Source organism: Arvicola amphibius, chromosome 12, assembly GCF_903992535.2.
Source record: "Arvicola amphibius chromosome 12, mArvAmp1.2, whole genome shotgun sequence".
In the NCBI taxonomy this organism is placed as follows: Eukaryota; Metazoa; Chordata; class Mammalia; order Rodentia; family Cricetidae; genus Arvicola; species Arvicola amphibius.
In genome coordinates this window covers 120,818,061-120,839,655 of record NC_052058.2, presented here as the reverse complement: position 1 = coordinate 120,839,655, position 21,595 = coordinate 120,818,061, and the positions used below count along the sequence as shown (strand labels likewise).

At 53.3% G+C, this 21,595-nt stretch overlaps 1 protein-coding gene across 1 annotated transcript; it reads right to left on the bottom strand.

The window, feature by feature from the left end:
* Window positions 1-654: 654 nt before the first annotated feature.
* Window positions 655-17,333, bottom strand: Lrrc4b (leucine rich repeat containing 4B). Its single transcript, XM_038314299.1, has 2 exons — window positions 17,031-17,333; window positions 655-2,481 (listed from the first exon to the last, which is right to left on the bottom strand). Exons 1-2 carry the CDS (start codon window positions 17,331-17,333, stop codon window positions 655-657), a joined length of 2,130 nt encoding a protein of 709 aa, XP_038170227.1.
* Window positions 17,334-21,595: the final 4,262 nt, after the last annotated feature.

Genomic DNA, 21,595 nt, shown 5'->3' with positions numbered 1-21,595 from the left:
CTGTGTGCTGGGTGAGCTGTTCCTCTCTGGGATTTTGGGAATGGAGAGTCCCAGATCTCTAATTTTGGGGTGCCCACTCCCCCTCCTGAGAGGACAGCATCGCTGGTCCCACTCACAGTGGCTTTGTGCTCTGTTTGTTTTCAATACTTTCATGACCAAAAAAAAATTATTTTTTTTTTACTTTTTCCATGTTTTTTTTTAAAGTAATTACAGAGCAGGTAGTGATTGACGCAAACCTCCCTTCAGTATCAAAAGAGTCTGTGGGGCGGGTGGGGCCGACCAGGGCCGCGAGTGGAGCTCGCTGTTGGGGACACTGTCGGAGTTGCCCCCTGGGCTCTGGTGAAGTTGTCTCTTGTGTTTTGAGTGTGGAAGAGTAGGAGGGAAGGACAGGCGTCAAACTGCAAAAAAGAAAGAAAAAAGAAAGAGCCATAAAAGGAGGGTTGGGATGAGGGGAAAGGGTACCCCTCGAAGAAGCTCCTCTCCCCTGGAAGGTGGCGGGCAGGGCAGGTAGGCAGAGGACGCGGCAAGGCGGAGGGCGGGGCCACCTCTCCTGATCTCCAGGTCCTTTCCTGTTGCTGGATGGCGGGTGCCGCCGGGCTGCGCGGCAAGCAGGAGCATCCCCGGCAGGAGTCCTGCGTCCCTGCCTGCCTAGGTTTAGATTTGTGTCTCTTGCACATTCTCCTTGGAGCCACTCTTGAAGAGCAGAGGTTCGTGGATGGAGTTGAGGCCGGGACCCTTGGCCCCGCACCCGCCTCCTGGGTTGCCGCCGTAGTGTGCCTTGAAGGCGGCGGCCACGTAGTGGTGGTGGTTGAGGTGGTCTCGCTCCAGCGCCGGAAGGGCCAGGTGGCTGTCCCCGCCCACGCCCGCGCCTCCGGCTACCGCAGCGGCCGCGGCCACCGACACGGCGGAGGCGGCGGGAAGCTCGTCCTCCACATTGATGATCTCCACAGTGCGCGTGGGCCCGTGGTGCTTGTGCAGCTGGTGCTGCTTGCGCAGCTTGTAGAAGGCCACCAGCATCACAGCGGCCATGAAGGTGATGGCCACGAAGCAGCCAATGATTATTTTGGTGGTCTTCATGACGTCGTCTAGGTCCTTAAGCGCGTTCTCCGTTACATCCGTGATGGGCACCGTGAACGCCTTCTCCGTGGGCCGCGAGGAACGTGGGGCCGGCGCTGTGGTGGACGCCGAGGCCGGGGCTGCGGCATCAGGCCGGCCACCGCCCCACGCTCCGTCAGTCGTGGGCCCCGGGGGTTCCTTTTCTGTACCCCGGGGTTGCTGGGACTCCTCACCCGGCTGTGTTTCCAGCGTCTCCACGGTCACCGTGGTGAAGTAAGTGTAGCCACCCGCGCCCCCGGCACCGGCCCCACCCCCGGGACCCCCGCCCCCAGCCCCCCCTGCAGCCACTGGGTCCACAGCCGACACATTAAGCGTGGCTGAGGCAGTGGTGTTTCCGGCCGAGTTTGTGACCATGCATGTGTACTGGCCCGTGTCCTGCACGGTGACATTGGTGAAGTTGAGCGTGCCGTCGTGCAGGACTGAGATGCGCACGCGGTAGGAACCATGCGTCATGAGCGTGCCGTTAGGTGTCAGCCAGTTGACGGAGGTCATGGATGTGCCTGTGCGGCACTTGAGTTCAGCCGCCATACCCTCGGTGACATTGAGGTCTGTGGGTGGCTCCACGATGACTGGGGCGTAGCAGGTGAAGTGTGACTGGTCCAGCTCACCGATGTAGCGGCCTTTGAGGCCAGCGGGCGCGTGGCAGCGTGCGCAGCATGTGGTGTTGCTGGGTACCGTCTCCTTCAGCCACCAGCTGAGCCACAGCACATCACAGTTGCAGTGCCAAGGGTTGTGGTTGAGGTGGACTCGCTCCAGGCGGTGCAGGGGCGTGAAAAGGTCGTGTGGCAGCGACATCAGGTTGTTGTGGGACAGGTTCAGCTCCTCCAGCGACTTGAGGTCGTCAAAGGCATTTCGCTCGATGGTGGCTACTTGGGCGTGCATCAGCCACAGCTTGCGCAGGCTGGTGAGGCCCTGGAAGGAGCCGGGGCGAATTAGGTCCAGCCGGTTCCCCGACAGCTCCAACTCCTCCAGGCGCACAAGCGCTGTGAGGTTGGGGATGTCCTTGAGGTTGCACATGCCCAGATTGAGGTAGCGCAGGTTCACCAGCCCCTCGAAGGCCGCCTCTGATATGTACTCCAGCCGCTTGAGTTCGCCCAGGTCCAGGCGGCGCAGTGAGGGCACGCGGTTGAAGGCATAGGATGGGATGCTCTCGATGGGGTTGTTGCGCAGCCACAGCTCCCGGAGCTTGGACAGGTACTCGAAGGCCTGTGTGGGCACCGTGGTCAGCCGGTTGTCGAAGAGCTCCAGTGTATTGAGACTAGGCAGCCCATTGAAGGCGCCCACCTCGATCTTGCGCACCAGGTTCTTGCTCAGCTGCAGGATCTCCAGGTGCCGGAGGTGCTTGAATGTGTCTGTGCGGATCACCTGCGGGGAGACTAGTGTCAGTGCGGCTGACAAGCTTGGGAGCAGCAGATCTCTCCAGTTCACAACAGAATGAGACTCAGCAATCAGTATGTGTTGCTAATGACAAGACCTGGGGCCTCCAAGATGCTGGACAGGGGCTCTCTGGCTGAGCAGCATAGTCCTCAATGGGGGACTGTAAGCGGTGATCTACACTGAGCCACGCCCCAGCCCCTCACTGGGGGGTCCTAGGCAGGTACTCTACCATTAACCTTCATCCCCAGCTGTCTTTTTACTTTTTCTTTGGAGACAGGGTTTCATTAAGTTCCTGAGACTGGCCTTAAACTTGATCTTGGTACTCCAGGCTTCTGACTAACGCCTGACTTTCCTCACGTTTCTTCTGTGCCCATGATGCTGTAATTCCACACACTCCTGTCTTTCACCCTTCAACAGTGCAGTAATTCCTCTGCTTCCACATGGAGGAGACTTGCTGGGTGCTGAGCTGGGCGGGCCTCCCTCCCTCGTGTGTTTTTATGAACAGATACGGAAATGGAGGCTGTGGAGGTAATGAACAGCCCCGTCCGGTCCTCTCTCCCAGACCTGCCTCCTCTTCCTGGCTACGGGACCTGCCACCTGACCATTGTCCAAGGTCAATTCCCTCAGGAAGGGAGGAGGCAGAGGCTGTTAGCCACAAGAGACCATGCACAGCCTCAGGCTGTTGGAGTCCTTTGAGCTTTGAGCACTGGCTTCTCCTCACCTCAGGATCCCCACTATTGCTCACATGGGCTTGGAGGGCAGTTCACCCCAGGGAGCACAGTCCTGGTTACTACCCCAAAGCCTTCACTGAAGTGCCACCTGCAGCTCACAGCTCAAGGGCTTCAGCCTTGGAGGCCCTCCCTCAGCGTCTGCACTTTATATATCTCGTCCTCTCCATCCCTAACCCAGTTCTCTCCCCCCTCATCCCCCCACCAAGCCCTGCAAGGGTGTTTAGACCCACAGACCTGTCCCCGCCTTGCTCAGCTTACTACACTATTCTACACCATACAAGCTGCACACATGGAGGACAGGGACACTGATGTCTCAAACTTAAAAAAAAAAAAAGAAAGTCTCATGTAGCCTAGGTTGGCATTGAATTCACAGGGTGTGATAACTTGAATTCCAAATCCTCCTGCCTTCCCTTACCTCATGTAGAGATTACAGGCATTCACCAGCATTTGGTTTATGCAGTGCTGGTGCTGGAACCCTGGGCTTACTGTATGCTAGGCAGGCACCCTGCATCCTACCTAGCCTAACAGGATCCCTGCAACAGCCATGGCGCTGGCTTCAAGCATGGCATCCTCCATTGCCATCACCTTCCTTCCCCTCTATGCTCTCTCTTTTTTTTTTTTTTTTTTTTTGGTTTTTCGAGACAGGGTTTCTCTGTGGCTTTTTGGAGCCTGTCCTGGAACTAGCTCTTGTAGACCAGGCTGGTCTCGAACTCACAGAGATCCGCCTGCCTCTGCCTCCCGAGTGCTGGGATTAAAGGCGTGCGCCACCACCGCCCGGCCCTCTATGCTCTCTTTATCACACGTTCTAGCTCCCCAGAACCACTCACTCCTCCTCCAAGCCTGTGTGTTTGCTGTTCCCTCAGCCTCCAAGTGCTAGCCTAGTTCCTCTCCTGGTCAGCTCCCCAACCCTCCCATGCCCAGGTCAGGGTTTCCTGCTCTGGAGGATATCCTTGCTGAATCCTCCATGGGTGGAAGGTGCCCGTGTGGTTGTGTGGCTCTGGGTTTATGAGAGCAGAGCTTCCCTCTGCAGCAGAATGAGTTTGAAATCATCCCCTCTGAGAACTCCTGTCTGGGACACCCTCTCTTTCTTGGTGCTGGGGAACCCAGGGCCTGGAGGGCTCTCCAGTTCATCTGATCACAGAGCCACACCCCCATCTCCTCACTGTGTTAAGGGGGTGCTCTGCCACCATGCCACATCACATTTCTTGAGCACAGTTCATAGAAATGCTGTGGTTTTAGGGGAGAGAGCGGAGCTTGGCGACTCATGCATATAATTAATTCTAGCACGCAGGAGTCTGAGGCAGGAGGATTATTGTGAGTTTAGGCCACCCTGAGCTATGCAGTGAGACCAAGTCTTAACCCCACCTCACTGTAGCCCTTAAGAAGGAAACCCAGGAACCCCCACTCACTGCGGTAGGTTCAATGGTTGGAACCTGGACTGAGACCTCAAGTGTGGGGGACAGAGAGAGGAGCTGTGGAGGGAAGAGGCTCCTCAGGGAATGCTCCCTGGAACCAAGCCTGGCTGGCACCAAGTCAGAACCACAAACAGAACAAGCATTCACAAGTCTTCCTTTCTTATTGATGGGAGTCACCTGTACTCTTCTTGAGGAGAAACAGCAAGAAAAAAAAGTCTGGGAACAGTTCAGTCGTGTTAGCCATTCAACACACACCATTCACCCCCTTCTTCCTTCTTTGAGAAATAATTATATTGTGTGTAGGAGTGTTTATCTGCATGTGTGTATGTGCACTCATGTTTGTGGTACCCACAGAGGCCAGAAGAGGGCATCAGGTCCTTTGGAACTAGATGCTGGGAACTGAACCTGGCTCTCTGCAGGAGCAGCAAGTGCGTGTGAGTGTGAAGCCATCTCTCCAACCCTCAATCTCCTTTTCTATGTGTACAAAATTGTAGATGATTAGACTTTAAGCTCTCGAGACTTTGTGATTCAAACTGGCCTTGACCTGGAGCCAAGCTGCCATTTTAGCCTCCTGAGTAGCTGGAAATACAGGTGTGTGCTGGAATCACCAGTCCCCATTGGTGGGACTGAGAAATGTTGGGAGATGTGTAAAGCCCACATCTGGGTCAGACAGTGTGGATCCAGAGACCAGGAAATGATGAAGCTTGGACCCAATAATACATGTTTAATTTAGTGAGGGCTGGAGATGTGACCCAGTGTTGGTGAGCCTCCCTAGGGTCCCCCAGTGGGGCTGGGCATGTGGTTCAGTGGTAGAGCCCTTGCCTATCATATGTGAGGTTCCATGTTCAGTGGCCAGATAAAACAGCGACTGTGGCCACAGGAATCAGGTTCTGACTTTTCGACTCGGCAAATCATGATCGATGCTTGTCCTGTGTTTCAGTCTCTGCTTCTTCCCTAGCACCTTCCCTTCAAATAAGTGGCCAGAATTATACAAGGGGCATTTCTGACCTTAGTGACTTAGGTGCACGTGCGCACGCATGCGCGCGCACGCACACACACACACACACACACACACACACACACACAGTGCCATCTGCTGGTCATACTCTGTCTGGGTTTCTGTATCCCTCCTGAAATGCTCTCTCTCTCTGCTTTGTCTATCAGCTTGCTCACCTACTCCAGATGGTTCCACTCATCCCAAGGAGCTTTTACTAGCTCCATCTTATTGGCTGCCTCTGGTTTGATATGCTGTGACCTGTCTGGACTGTGAGCCTTGTGTGGAGACCACGGCAATGAGGTCTGTACTGACAGCGTTCGGTGCAATGCCTGGGTTGCTGAACTGGGTCTGAGGGCAGATGGACCCGGGGAGTAAGGCCCTGGTGATGGGTAACATAGTCAGTTTAATAGAATCTAGCTAGAGTCACCCAGGAGACAAGACTCTGGGTACACCCATGAGGGGGTTTCTAGATTGGGTTCATGAAAGTGGGGGACACCATCCTATGGGCTGGGGGCTCTTGACTGAATACAATGGAGAAACTGAGCTGAGCACCTGTGGACTGGTGCAGTGTGACCAGGTAACACTCCCGCCTCCATGCCTTCATTGACATGCTGGACAGTACCACCTAGATCTGTGAGCCAGAATAAGCCCTTCTTCCCTTAAGTTGCATTTTTCAGATAGTCTGAGATAAAAATAAGAAATGTCATCAATACAGACCCTTGCTAGACAGCACCCAGGTGTGTGAAGTCCCCCGGGACCAAATTCGAGTGTGCTAATGACTGCCATCCCAGCACTTGGGAGCCTGAGGCAGGAGTGTGAGTTACTGTGTAGCCAAGAAAGACTTTGAAGTCCTGATCCTCCTGTCTCCACCTTCCACGTGCTGGGGTTCTAACAGAGTGTCGCCACACCTAGTTGACACAGGGCTGGGGACTGATCTCAGGGCTTCACTCATTCCCAGTCCCACCCTGAAGTCCCTGCCTTTTGGTAGAAAGCTTTTATTGTAACCATGAGCTCACAGGAATCCCTCGCACAGTGCTATCTGATGTCTGCACCCATCCTTTCCCCACCTCCTGCGGGTGGATTGCTTCTCATCTCATTTAACTTTAGAATTCAGGCTGCCTCTCCTCTCTGTGGTTACCTAAAACACTCAGGTGGTTGAATAGGACTGGGCCCGTAGGCTACAGGAAGTGATGCTACTTGAGGGGTTAGGATTCTGTGCCACTTGTGGCCTTGTTGGAGGAAGTGTGTCACCGGGTGGAGGGGGGGGGGCTTTGGGGTTTCAAATGCTCAGACCAGGGCCAGTGTCGTCTCCTCTCTTCCTGCTGATTGGGATGTAGAACTCTCAACTCCTTCTTCTGTACGTCACCATGCTCCCCACCATGATGATAAGGGACAAAACCTCTAAACTGTAAGCCAGCCCCAATTAAATGCTTTCCTTTGTAAGAGCTGCTGTGGCCGTGGTGTCTCTCACAGCATAGAACACTGACTAAGACCCTCTTTTCTTTTTTCTTTTCTTTTCTCTTCTTCTTCTTCTTCTTCTTCTTCTTCTTCTTCTTCTTCTTCTTCTTCTTCTTCTTCTTCTTCTTCTTCTTCCTCCTCCTCCTCCTCCTCCTCCTCCTCCTCCTCCTCCTCCTCTTCTTCTTTCTTCTTTTGCAGACAGCATCTCATCACATAGTCCAGGCTGGCCTCAAAGGTTTCTGCCTTAGTCTCTGTGTGCGCATGCGCGTGTGTGTTTACTCTGTGTGACGGCTCTCAGGGTGCAGATTTCCAGCTGTCACATAGGTCTGATCAGCCGTATCCCAGCCCCTCCCATGCTTGATGCCTCCGCAGGAAGGGAAGCCAGGGTCTAAAGAGTAGAGTCAGTTTGCTTCCTCTCGGAACCAGGCTTGCCCCATGAAGAGCAAACCTCATGTATGGTAGGCCAGCACTCTCCCAACTGAACCACAGCGCCAGCCTCCCTCTGCCCGCCACACTTTTACCTTAAGATGGGGTTGCCATACAGCTCTGGTTGCCCCGGAATCCAGGCAAGCAGAACCATGCTGGCTGACTTATGGATGTCTGAGAGGTTCTGTGTCACTCTGGGCATTCCCTGGGGATGGACGTAAACAGGACGGACACAGTCCTGACCTTGCAGAGCCTGTGGTATCTAATCACCCATTATGCTGGAACTGTGGAGAGATCCACCTGCCTCTGACTCCTGAGTGCTGGGATTAAAGGTATGAGCTACCTACCATACCTGGCTCAAGTGATTTATTTTGAAAAAAAAAATTCTCATGCTGTGCCCGCCATTTGGGTTTTAGTTCATTACAGGCACTGTCAAGTTGACACCAAGAATGGCCATGACGGTAACCTGGTGACATCTCCATCGCCCTATCAGCTGTGTTCCTCTAGAGAAGACAATCACTGACAGACCCCATGGCAATGGACTCGTGCAGCAGGGAGCCCTCATCTCTTGCTCAACATTGCTGCGACACAGGAGGCAGGGAGATGCAGGGTTTGGGGGTGACAGATCCCAGCAAGCCATAGCCATTCTCTTTAGCAACACGTGTGATCCTCGCCTGGCTCCTTGCCAGGGCTGAGGACCGAGTGGGCACTCAAGCTAGGGAGTCTGGCTCCAGCCCCCCTGCAGCCTGGCCTCCTTAGGGCACTGCGCATGTCTGGCAGTCTGTAACCAGTACTGGAGCTGAGTGAATCACACTGTGTTCTGCTGGGGCTTTTAAGGAAACAAACTGCCAGGAGATCCTTTATTAAAAATTTAACTGTGGTAGGAAAATGATTAAGTGGACGCTCATCCTAATACTATTATGATAAATTGTTTTCATACATCCTGAATGTAATGAAGCGGGGGAAAAAGTTGAACAAGCTTACGAAGGTTACAGTTTTTTTTTTCTTAACACATTTTTTTTTAAACTCTTAAAAAATACTGTATTGGAGATACTCAGGCAAGCTTGCTGTCCTGAGTTTGATCTCCAGAACCCACCTAAGAATATGGATGCATTGGTACACATCTGTAGCTTCAACACGGGAGATGAGGCAGGCCGAGTTTTGAGGCTGAATGGCCAGTCAATGTAGCCAAACAGGTGAACTTCAGGTAAAAAGGTGAGAGGGACAAGGGAGACTTGATGCCAACCTCTGCCTCCACACACACACACACACACACGCTACAACACACATACTACACACACTAAACACATTATAACACACAAACGCACACCACAATACAATATACCACACACAATACAATAAACACACACACAGAACACACACAAATACACACAAACCACAAACATACCACACATACACAACATACTATGCACATGCAACATGCCACCCCCCCACATACAACATACCACACCATACACATACACACACCACATACCCACACATACACATACAGCACACACACATACATGCACAATGCCACATACACACCACACATACACATATACACTACACATACAGCACACACACATGCACATATACCACATCACACACACAGCAGACACATACACAACACTGTGCACGCACACACATATACCCACACCACAAACCCACACCTACACATACACAAACACCCCCAGTACACACATGCATCAAAAAAAACCCCAAAAACAAGAACACCCCAGGTGTTTTGATGGCGGCTTTTGTGTTTATCCTTGTCCTTTGATAAGGTGCCTTCTTTTTCCTCAGGGACTTCTTTGGTGGCTATTACATGGCTGAGGCCATGTATGGTACACAATTGGCCACTAAGTCCGCCAGGCCAGAACGGGCTCCTTCCCTCCCGTCATGAACTCTGAGTGTGGGGGAACATGCCGAGAAAGCTGAGCCCTGATTCTCCTTCCTGTTCAGCTTGGTGTCTCTGTGCTCTGGCTGACCTAAGGAAGGACCTGCAGGGGGTGTGTCCCCTCCTCCCTTCCTCTCCGGGCCTGAGGAAGCATGTTGGCACAGATGACTCCCAGCCTGCACTTCATCCATGGAGGTGGAGCCTAAGTCCACCCAAGTGAGGAGTAGGTGACCCTGAAGTGCAGAGGCCTTCGGGTGCTCAGGACACAACAATTCTACATGTTCAGCGTGACAGCTGCATGAGCTGCGATGGGACAGAGGTGTGGGCCACCATGGCCTTGTGTCACGCCATGCGGGTGATGAACAGTGCCACGCTCTACGAGAGCACTCTACCAACTGAGCCAAGCCCCCAAACTTCTCAGTAGCTCTGACAGAGGGACCTGTTATCCTCACTTTGCCCAGGACGAAGCTGAAGTCTGGCTGTTTCCATACTGTGCCCAAGGCTGCGAGTGGCCCCTGTATATCCCTGGACACAGAGCACATGGGGACTGAGGGGTGGAGGAGCTGTGGGAGGAAGAAGGTTCCCGTGTTCAGAAGGTCCTCTCAGTTACAGTGTTTAGAGGGCCAGAGCATGTTGTCTCCTGGTTGTAGTCCCAGAATGCAAAAGGATTATGGGAAGTTGCAGTTCAGCCTGGGCTATAAAAGAACTCTGCCTCATCCCTTCCCTCCAGCAATACACACTGTGCAGGTTTGAGGACCCAAGTTCAGACTCCCAGAACCCACAAAAAGCTGAACAAAGAAGAGCTCAGACCACCACACACTCAGTGGTTCATGACAGAGACCAGCCCCAGACACAGTGGAAGGGAGCTCCAGCTCCAAGTGTGTCCTCTGACTTCCACCTCCACTTGTGCACTGCAGCACTTGGGTGCTTGTAGTCATATGCATGAGCCCGCACACGCGCGTGCGTGTGCACACACACACACACACGTGTACACAAGATGCAACCCCTCTCAAAAATGTGTTTCCAAATTGCCAATGAATTGTTAATATCCTCACTGCATGTACAAAAATGATAAATAAGCCTCTCTCTCTCCACCCACCCTCACACACACACACACACACACACACACACACACACACACCAACAAACAAAGCATACACACAAACCTCGGCCTGGGGAAGACACAGCTGGTAGAGCACTTGCCCAGTTAGCAGGAGTACAGAGTTGCACTCCCAGAACCCACATCAAAAGCCAGGTGTCACCAGTGTCAGCTGTCTGTCGTGTCAGGCTGGGGATCCCAGGAGCTCACCCTGACAGCTGAACACCAAGCCAGCAAGAGACCTCCTCACAGGACATGGTTGCTACCTGAGAAATGGTATCTGAAGCTGTCCTCTGTCCTCCACACATGCATGAGCACACATAGGAACAGGATCTCTCTCTCTCTCTCTCTCTCTCTCTCTCTCTCTCTCTCTCTCTCTCTCTCTCTCTCTCACACACACACACACACACACACACACACACACTCGTCAGGGTAGCTCAGTTGATTGGTGGAGTGTTCACAGAGCCAGAGCATGCACAAACCCCGAGTCCATCCTCAGCACCACATAAATCAGGTGTGGCAACACTTTCCCGTCATCCAGTCTTTGGGAGGTGGAGGCAGGAGGATCAGGAGTTCAAGGCTATCTTCCGCAATCCAGCCTGAGGTAAGTGACGTCTTTCCTCAAGTAAGAAAAAGAAGATGGAGGGGAAGAAAAATCCTAACCCAGCAAATAGCTCAGCTGAAGGAGACAGGTGTGTGGCCCTTCCCCAGGCTCCTCAGACAGCTAGGGAAGGTACCCACCCAGCCGCAGACCCAGTTCCCCTGCCCAGCCTCCTGAGTATTGTGAAGCCGGGCTTGGCATCTGCTCCTGGTTGCAGAAAGTATTGAAGGCTTTCTATGAACAAATAGAAAACAAACCACCATTGGAGAAGTTAAATTCTTCACAAAGAACAACTCAAGAGAGAAGCATGGGTAGTATTTTGTGTGTTCCTTGTGAAATATGTCTTTAAAAGATTTATGTATAGCTGGGTGGTGATGGCACACGCCTTTAATCCCAGCACTTGGGAGGCAGACACAGGCATATTGTGAGTTCGAGGCCAGCCTGGTCTACAGAGGGAGTTCCAGGACAGCCAGGGCTATACAGAGAAACCCTGTCTTGAAAAAAACAAAAGATTTATTTATTTTTATTTTTAGGTGTATGGTGTCTTGCCTGCGTGTATGTATGTATACCACATGTTCAGTGCCCACAAAGGCAAGGAGATGACGTCAAATCCCCCTGGAACTGGAGTTTCATGTGTTTGTGAACTACTCTGTGGGTGCTAGGTCTTGAACCTGGGTACTCTGTAAGAACAATCCTTTAAAAATTTTTAACTAAACCTAGGCGGTGGTGGCACACAACTTTAATCCCAGCACTCAGGAGGCAGAGGCAGGTGGATCTCTGTGAGTTCAAGGCCAGTCTGGTCTACAAAAGCTAGTTCCAAGACAGGCTCCAAAGCTACAGAGAAACCCTGTCTTGAAAAAACAAAAATCAAAATAAACAAAAAATTTTAACTAAAACTTTTTTATGGGTGCTGGAGAGATGGCTCAGCAGTTAAAAGCCCAGGCTGCTCTTCTAGAGGACCCAAGTTTAATTCCTGGCACCTATATGGCAGCTCACAGCTATCTATAATCTCAGTTCTAGGGGATCCAACACCCTCACACAGATGTGAATGTAGGCAAAACACCAATGGACATAAAAAATTTGTATGCATGTGTGCATTTCGCTTGTATGTATGTATTTGTACCATGTGTATGCCTGATGCCCTCAGAGGTCAGAAAAGGACATCAAAGTTGGGAGGTTGTCAGACACTATGTGGGTGCTAGGAACTGAACCCGGGTGCTCTGCAAGAGCAACAAATGCTCCTGACAGCTGGACCATGTCTCCAATACCACTCCCTGTGAAGTTTTAAAACGTTAACCCTAGGGGATCATTTGGAGTTCCTCCTTGTATTTTTCGAAAACTCGGTAGTATTGCTTGAGATGGAGTCTTGCTATGTAGCCTACATTAGCCTGGCAATCCTCCTGCCTCACCCTTCTGAAGCTGGGATGTCAGTTATGTAGCTCCATACCTTGCTAAACATTTGGTGTTATATATGGGGCATTTGGAACTTCCTTAAGACCTCATTAAAAACACCTATGCAGAATCTACAGAGAGTGTGCCAAATCCCCCCACCCCCAGTTGGAGCCACACAATAGCCAAGGTGGGAGCATGGGGTAACTCTCTCCCCAGGTTTTTGTTAGGCCATGTTCAAGGGAGAAGTCTTTGAACCTTCTCTTCCCTCCCTTGGTGGATGGGGGAGGGACAGCTGCACGTAACCTAAGACCAGCAATTCCAACCCTACTCTCCATGGCGCTCTCTCTGCAGAGCCTGGGGACAGTGCATGCATACACGAGGACTATGCTCAAAGCCCAGCACTCACATGAAGAACTAGGTGTGTGGCTCACGCTTGTGATCCCAGGATAGAGAAATGGAGACAGGAGCATCCCTAGGGCTAGCTGGGTAGCTAACCTAGCTAATTTGACGAGTTCCAGGCCCATGAGATATCCTGTCTCAAAAATGAGGTGGACAGCTCCCAGTGGCTAACAGCACACCAACATGCACACACGCACACACACAAAATGAGAAAAGAAGAAAAAGACCTACAACTTTTACAAGAGTCCCCTTCCCCAAGTGTGATTTTTCTAGCAGGGGAGTGGGTATGTGGGCCACCAAGGGCAGTCCTGAAGCAGTTAGGGTGATGAAGGAGACACGCATGGCTGAGGGGACATGGTGACAAAGAACCAGCTCCACAATAGTTGTATTTGCATAAATTACACACACACACAGAGACACACATGCACGCAGACACACAGACACATACATGCATACACAGAGACACGTGCATGCAGACACACAGACACATGCATCAGTAGGAAGGCCGAGACTACCATGATTATATGAGGGTGGTTGTGGGGCAGGAGGGAGATGAGGATGGGGGAAGGGAGGAAGAATGCTGCAGCCCAGCCCAGTGGAGCAGCCCAGCCCGGTGGAGCAGCTTCCGGAGACGAGGAGGGGATGGAGGGGTGGCTGTCCAACCTCTGCTTCCCACACTCTAACTTCTCCAGGGCCTGGTGATCTGTTACTGGGCCAGAGTAACCCTGGGACTGCACGTTCTGTTAAGTGGTGAAGTCCAGCCCAACTTGACAACTGGGTACCAGTGAGAAACTGCTGATTTAAGAAAAATAAAATGCTCTGGATTCCACCCTCAGCACCGCAAATCAACCAACGTAAATAAAATAAAATCAGGTCTGAAGAGCCACTCACTGCCTCTGCCCTGTGGCAGAGGCTTTCCCTGCCACCTACACACACAACCATGGAGTTCAGATTTTAGAGAATGCTGTCAGTACCCTTAGGGTCCCTCCAGTGCCCAGTGGGGTTTGTTTTCACAGGAGGGCGCTGTGGGCACAGGGGCCCTATTCAGTGGAGGGCAGTGCTCTGGGTCGGGGCCCCATCTGCCTCATAACTGCTGAGTGCCTGCTGCTCTGTTCTAGGTGCTGGAGACGCGGCAGGGAATGGCGGAGTGTGCCTGGAAGTTGTGACGGCAGGTGACAAGCCAGTCACCAAGCAACCGTGTGTGCGGTCCCTGCGGATGGTCTGTTGAGTGTGTGTGTGCATGGGGCCAGGTATATGATCAGATAGCACCACTGGGCAGTGCTTCTCTGACCCTGCACTCTGACCCAACAGGCACATACAGAGGATGTATAGAATCAATGGCGAAGGGGAGCTTGGGGCAGCGGGCAGATGTGGCATGGACATCTCCACTTGCAACTGAGAGATGCATGGCCTTATTCCTTTAGCACTTGCTGTCACCATGCTGGTACCCAAGAGCAAGGCAAGCAAGCCTCGGATAGAGCCATACTACCCACCTCCCCAGCCCCTCCGCTGGCTTTTATTGTACAGAATCCCAGCACTTGGGAACCCAGCCATTTACTAGTCTCTTCTTGATGACACGAATACTATGCTTTTATCAGACCACACTGGATACCAGGCCTGTTGGTCCATGCATTTAGTTTCAGCACCTTGAAGATGGCATTCAAGGCCAGCTTGGGATACATAATGAGGATTTCAAAAACCATAAAACAAGCCAAATCTAGTGGCACAGTCCTGACATCTTAGGTTCCCAAATAGGCGAGAGGAGGATGAAAGTCTTGCAGTGTGCCTAGGTCATAGAGTAGGTTCAAGGCCAGCCTGGGCAACTGAATGAAAACCTGTCTCAGATTCATAAGTGAAAAGAAGGCTGGGGTGTGGCCCATTGGTAGAGCACCTGCCTAGAATCCCCCAGTGTGTTTGGGGGGCTCTGAGAAGAACCCAGCCTTGAGGCATTGTAAAACACTGTGGCTCTCACTTCTGAAAAGAAAGCAGGTGGAGGCCACGGTGGGGGGAAAGGGCTTGCTATACAGGCGGGAGGACCACTGTTGGCGCTCCAGCGCCAGCGGGGAAGACAGGCATGGGGTGTACATCTGTACCCCAGCGCTGGGAGGAAGGCTGGAGGATCCCTGAGCTGAGTGATATGTGCCCTCCAGTTCAGAGAAAGCCCACTTCAGAGAAACAATGGTGAGTGATTGTGGAAGACACCTGACACTACACACACACACACACACACACACACATACACACACATACACACACACACATACACACACACACACACACACACACACACACACACACACACACGAAAGCAGAGGACCCCCTGTTAGACAGGCAGGACCCTGAGTATGTGTTGGGATGTCGGCTTGGGAACTCCAGACAGGAAGGAGAGCTATCTGAGCCTGTGGGACTGCGCGTAGCTTTTGTCTCTGTATGTTTATCTAAGTGTATTTTCTCGTTAGGAAAACTAGAAAATTAATTTGTATTCATTCTGTAATAAATAATTAAAAGACACATTTACATAAGCCCAGAAAGGTATGAAAACAAATGTAAACAGGAGTTATTTATATCTGGGTGGTGGGATGTGATGATTTTTTTAAAATATGGTTAATTAAAACAGTTACTTTTTTCTTTTGTTGTATGCTGGTTCGTTGGTTGGATTTGACACATAGTCTCTCCGTGGGCTAGGCTGGCCTGGAACTCACTATGTGGTTCAGGGTGGCTTTCACCTGGCATCATAGGTGCACAGCCCCATCCAAGCCAGCATTACAATTCTTGCTCCTGCCACCTGGAAGGCCGGCCCTTGAGAGCGGCTAGGCTCACAGGACTTTCTGCTTTGGATTTCAGCTTTTAAGGCAGACCACTAGCCAGTGGAATGCAGAGCCCCTAACTGGTGACAGATGAGAGTGTTCTGATTTCTATTACGATGTCTCATCCTTTGATGATGTCCATTCTGTGGCAGGAGGTCTGCCCTAGTGAGGGGCATAGACAGCCCAGCAGTTAGAGGGCAGGCACAGACTGCAAGGGAACAAACTGGCAGAAATAGTGACTTATAGCCATTCAAGGAGGCAGCTGGTGAGGTGGACTTGGAGCACATAGTCACAGCCCCAAAAGCGGTGGTGGTGCTGGGTCTCAAGTTTCTCTGGTTCACCCATCCCTGCTTCCCAGCCACTCAGAAAGGGCCTGTCCCCACCAGCCCTCCCCCAGGGTTTCCATTCTTCCCAGAGTCTGACTCTCCAGGGGAGTTATGTGGGGCCGCTGACCCCTCTGCTGAAGATGGACTGTCTGGGACCTTCTGTGAGGGGGCCCTCCTCTCTTCTAGCACACAGGAGGGTGGAGCAAGAGCGTCACTGCAAGTTGGGGACAATCTGAGCTACAGAGCAGGCTTAAGGTCAGCCTGAGCTATGGAAAGTTTCAAACCAGTTGGAGATAGAGTGAGACCCCAACCTTATCTCAAGCAAGCAAGCAAGCAAAGCAATAATAAGAGAAAAACAAAACCCAAGAAACAACCAACAACAGAGTCCTCACTCGGGTGAGCTTGGTGTCTAATAACAGCTGCAGACATTTGGAAACAGTGGCCAGGGCACTGCTGAGCATCCTGCAGCACTCAGGACAGCTCCACCTCAGCCTGAGGTGGGAGGCAGCTCCCAACAGCCGGCTTGGTTACCAGCACAGCCCCAGCCTCACCGCATGGGGCAGGCTGTGCACCAAAGACAGCTAAAGTCACTTGCAGCCCCTACTAACTACTATGTCAGTGCCAGCCTCGGGCCCTTGGTCCCCATCATTCAATCATCTAGCTCCCCAGGACCCACTTTCTAGAAGAAGGCACCGAGGCTTGATGGGAGTTGCCATCACAGGCCAACAACAGCGAGGGTGAGGTGGTAGGACCTCGCCTGGCCACCTCAAGGCACCCTGTCCTGTGGTGTGAGGGCGTGGCAGGCACCCCAGGAAAATGCACACAGCCTGCGTGGAAATACATCGCAAAGGTGGGCAGGACGACGACGCGAGGAGCTGGTGCGCAGGCGCCAGGAACTCCAGGTTGAGAGGGATCAGGAGGGAGGCAGAGGCTTACACCCTTTGTGCCCTGACCCACGGTCCAACCAGCGATGGAGGCGGACTCACCTGGATGCTGTTCTCTTGCAGGTTCAGGTAGCGGGTGTTGACAGGGATGCTGGCAGGCACCTCCGCCAGCTCCCTCCGTGTGCAGATCACCCTGCTGGCCTGGTTGCTGCAGGAGCAGGCTGCCGGGCAGGAGGTGGCTGGCGGGGACCCTCCTCCAGCAGCTGCGGTCACGGCCACACCGCCCCCACCGGCTCCCAGGGGTGGGGAAAAGAGCCACAGGAGCAGGAGAGCCCCGTGGGGCCAGGACATCCTACCAGGCAGCAGCAGGGGACACAGGGAACCACGGGTGTGGGCTTGCGCCATTCTCAATGTTCATACTCCGAGGGCACGCTGGGGGGCTGTGGGAGGAGAGAAGATGTTGGCCATTAAGTGTCAGGGACTCAGGTTGCTCGAAACTCTGCCAGAAGCCCCCAGCCCTGCCCAGAACCAAAGATACAGGGACCTGGTCTGTCTGTGCTGGGCCCATCTTCTCCTGGGCCATTCTACAGAAAGAATAACTGAGGCCAACAGAGAACATTTGCACCCAAGGTCACTTGATCAGTAAATGGCAAAGTCAGCTAGATTGAATCTTAGATGTTGCCAAGCCTGGGGGTGCAGAGCTGCTTTCTCAGGGGCTCAGGAGGTGAGGCAGGAACACTGAAAGTTCTAGACTAGCCTGAGCTAGAGAGTAAATCCAAGGCCAGCCTGGGCACCACTGTGAGACCTTGTTCAAACCAAAAAGATGACATGAAGCTGAGTGGAGAGCACATTCCCAGTGTCCAAGCCCTTGGCCCCATCCCCAAAGCTTATTTTTTAAAAAATTGTCTTTGCATTGATTTAAGTTAAACAGGTAAGTATGTAGGGATGGAGGGACAGACAGAGGCAAAAGCTCTGCCAGGGTGAAGCGCAAGGCTGACCAACTCCCATCACACCCAGGCACACCCCTGGGAGGCAGCCTCCCACCTCTCTGCCCCTCCCCTAATATCTCCTCCCAGGTGTGACAGCACCAGCCACAGGGCCCAGCTCTGGATTCCCTCCTTCCCACCCCTGTACCATCCGTCACTCCTCTCAGCCCCTGTCCTGTCCTAGACATAGAGGAGAGGTAACCGAGAGAGGTCAGGAGGTGGCTGGGTTCTGGGAGGAGGTGGCCCTGTGGCAGCACAGTTGGAGACCACGGGCAGTCTTAAGATTGCAGGTGCTCCGAGGGAACAGCCTATGGCGGGATCTGTGCCAGCAACTGTCGCAGGATGGAGGCCGAGGGAGCTGACCGAGTGGGAACGGGCAGAAGGGACCTCCATGTTTGTCAGTTGTCACTGCCCCCATCCAACCTGTCCCCTGCTTTCCCTAGCCTCGGGGGGGGGGGGGGGAGGGAGGGACGCAGACTAACCAAATGGCGCGCAGGAAGGACGGTACCTGCAGCCAGCACAGCAGGCGCCCTTTCTATGCATCAGCCGCTCCTGCCTGTGGAAGGCAGAAGCTGCTAGATTGTGTGCCAGGCCATCTCAGGGCCCACTGGGTGGCAGAGGGGGGTTTGCCTCTGCCTTCCAATGTCCCCCTCCACACAGTGTCCCCGAGTGCTCACACACATAGAAAGTCCCGTGAGACAGGAAGGGGGTCCCCATAAACACGATACCCACCCACTCATACAAACAGCAGGGCCAGACACACCCTCGCACATGGCCTCTCCAATCCATGGACACAGGGCTGCCCCCCCACGCAGGTGTGCATGAGTGCGCGCACGCGCACGTACACACACACACACACACACACACACACACACACACACACACATTCCTGCAGCCTCCAAGATTTTAACCCAGATAGAAATATGTGTGCCGCTGTGTGTTTGAGCAAATGTGTGAGGGCAGGAAATGGAGACAGAGATGGAGACAGAAAGACAACGAGAGATAGAGAGAGACAGACAAAAGGACAGGCAAAAACCGGGACAGAGATAGGCAGAGAGAGACCATGACAGAGACTGGACAGAGAGCAGAAACAGAGAATTAGACAAAAAGAGAGACAGATGGAGAGATGGACAGAGAGACTGAGCTGAGATAGCCCGACAGAGACACACGGCCCCCCTGCCTCAGGGCTGGTCACCAGGCCCTGCCTGCACTGGCCTGTCTCAGCAGGAGCTGTGGGGTCTTTGTTCCCACACGTGTGGTCAGTGAGTTTTCTCCTCAGTCCACCCTGGGTCTACTGTCCCCACTTCTTGAGACTCTGCTATGACCAGCCCCTACCCTCTAAGCCAAGGAGCTGGTGCGGTGCTCACTGAGCCCACCATCCCCCAGGCCAGCACCCGGGTCTCCTCCCCCACCGAGACTTCTGCATCAGCTCCCTCCTTCTCCTTCCGCCTCTCCTGCCACCACCTCCTTGCCCTTGTCTCCCTGCTCCTAGAGAAAACACACTGAGGGACACTCACCCTGGTGGCTTGGCTTCCGACGGCCTTCTCTCTGTGCCCCAGGCCCCCCCTCCGCATGTCTGCAGTTACCCCGAGGCCACCCCAGCTTCCTATTGCTTCCCGTTGAGCTTGTGCTGGGGGGGGGCGCAGGGGCTTTTTGGGTCTCCCTGCACCCCCCCCTCGTCTGTCGCCCTTCCCACCCTCTAGGGGAGCCTGGCCTTCTTCTCTTGACCACCACACTAGCAAGCCCTTGCCTCCTCCGGTCCTGTACCCCCACCTAGTCCACCCCCCACAGCAGCTTCCTTTCTCTCCACTCGCAGACCCAGCCGTGGCCCCTCTCCCCAGCACCCCAACTCTGCCTTGCCTCCCCGAGGACCTCCAGACCCCTTGTCTGTCTATCCTCCTCCTCCTCCACTGCCCCGTCACCCTGTCATTGCTGGGAGCCTGGCTCGGTCAGGTTCCTACAGTCTGTCTGTCCTGTCCCTCTCCCAGCTCTGCTTCTCTCCCTTTCTCTGCGATTACGATTTCTAGTCACACGGCAGTGCAGAGCCCAGCTCGTTCCCTCCCCGCCCCCTCCCTCCTTCTTTCTCTCCTTCCAGCGGGGAGGGCGCTCCCTCCCTCTTTCCCTCCACCCTCACTCAACTCCCCCCTCCCGGCTAGCTCAGCCAGGGGGTGGCCTCCCCCTCCCCCGTTAATCAAAGGCTCCGTTATCTAATTAACCCGTTGGTTCTGGGCAGTCAGGGAAGGTCGGGGGAAGCGGGGGAGGAAGGTTGGCGGCTGTGCTGCCAGGGGAGAGGGCTTTGGACTGTGCCAAGCTAGAGCCTCGTGGCACACACACACAGCAGCCTCAGCTGCAGAACCAGGCTGGGCCGCATGGACTCCATGCCACTGGACCAAGATGTCCCTCCTGCATCCTCAGGATCCATCCTGGGTTTAGGCACCCATGGGTCTGCTCTAGGACCCCCACTTCCTCATACAGTCACTGATTCGACCCCATTTCAATATATTACTCAATCTATGCCAGTCAACTTAGGCCCATATTACCACTGCCCTGTCTTTCACTTGGGGCCAGCACTCATTCTTGCCACAAAGAAAGCTACCCCCTGGTGCTCCCCACCCTACCCCACCTCATCTACAGCCTAACCACCACCTCCTGGTGCCCTCTGCAGAACAGGCTGGGAAGCTGCTGCTTATCTGCTTCATGTGTGTCTTCATCTATCCATCCTTCCTTCCACTCTCCACACTACCACCCACCCACCCACTCCCTCATCTGTGGATCCATCCATCCCATCCACACACCACACGCTCCTCACCTGTCCATCATTCCATCCACTCTCTGTATATCTATCCTTCTATCCACCTGTCTATTCCTTCCTCTGTCCATCCATCATCTATCCGTAAAATCACTTATCTCTATATCCATTCATCCATCCCTTTAGCTATCTTTCCATTCTTTATCCATTTATTTGTTCATCCATGCATTTATATCTCTCTAACCATCCCTATATGCGCCTATTCATCTATTTCCCATCCATCCATCCATCCATCCATCCATCCATCCACCCATCCATCCATCCTTTTGTCTCTGCCTGTCTATCGCCCCTCCATTTCCCCATCCTCTATCTAAAACCTGTTTCTGAAGCCCCCACTATGTGCCAGGCACTGAATCACATGCCAACAAATGCTTATGCATGGGTACAAGGCTCAGCAAACGGAAGTAGTGCCACTTAGAGCTCTGGGAAAGGGCTCTGGGCTGGATCCCCGAATCTGCCTTTTCTTCCATCTGGCCTCAGTTTCTGAGTTGTGGTGTCCTCCACTGTGAGGATGCTAACACAGGTGCCAATACAGGTCACCTCCTGGAGTGGCTGCAGCTGGGAAGAGTGGTGTACCAACCATAGGCTTTCCTGTCTCCACACAAGAAAGCTCACGCTACAACTCAGCTCATGCGCAGCTAGCTCCTGAGATGACCACCACCTCGATCTTCCTGGACTTCTGTTGTCCTCCACACTGTGTCGGCTCCACAGGTGGCCAGAGGGACCCTGTTAACACAGCAGCCAGATCCCACCCTGTGCTGCTTAGGGCTCTCCGGCAACTCCTGAATCATACAGATAAAGGTGAAGAGCCCACTCCTCAGTCTGCCTCTGCTCCGATTTCACTAGGAGGGCTGAGCACCAGCCTGGTGGTC

What these genes read in the sequence shown, in the direction of transcription:
- Lrrc4b (XM_038314299.1), bottom strand. Translation starts at nt 17,333, where the DNA reads ATGGCGCAAGCCCACACCCGTGGTTCCCTGTGTCCCCTGCTGCTGCCT. An exon ending in TGCAAGAGAACAGCATCCAG is followed by an intron (nt 2,482 to 17,030) that starts GTGAGTCCGCCT and finishes GTCTCCCCGCAG; the next exon opens with GTGATCCGCACAGACACATT.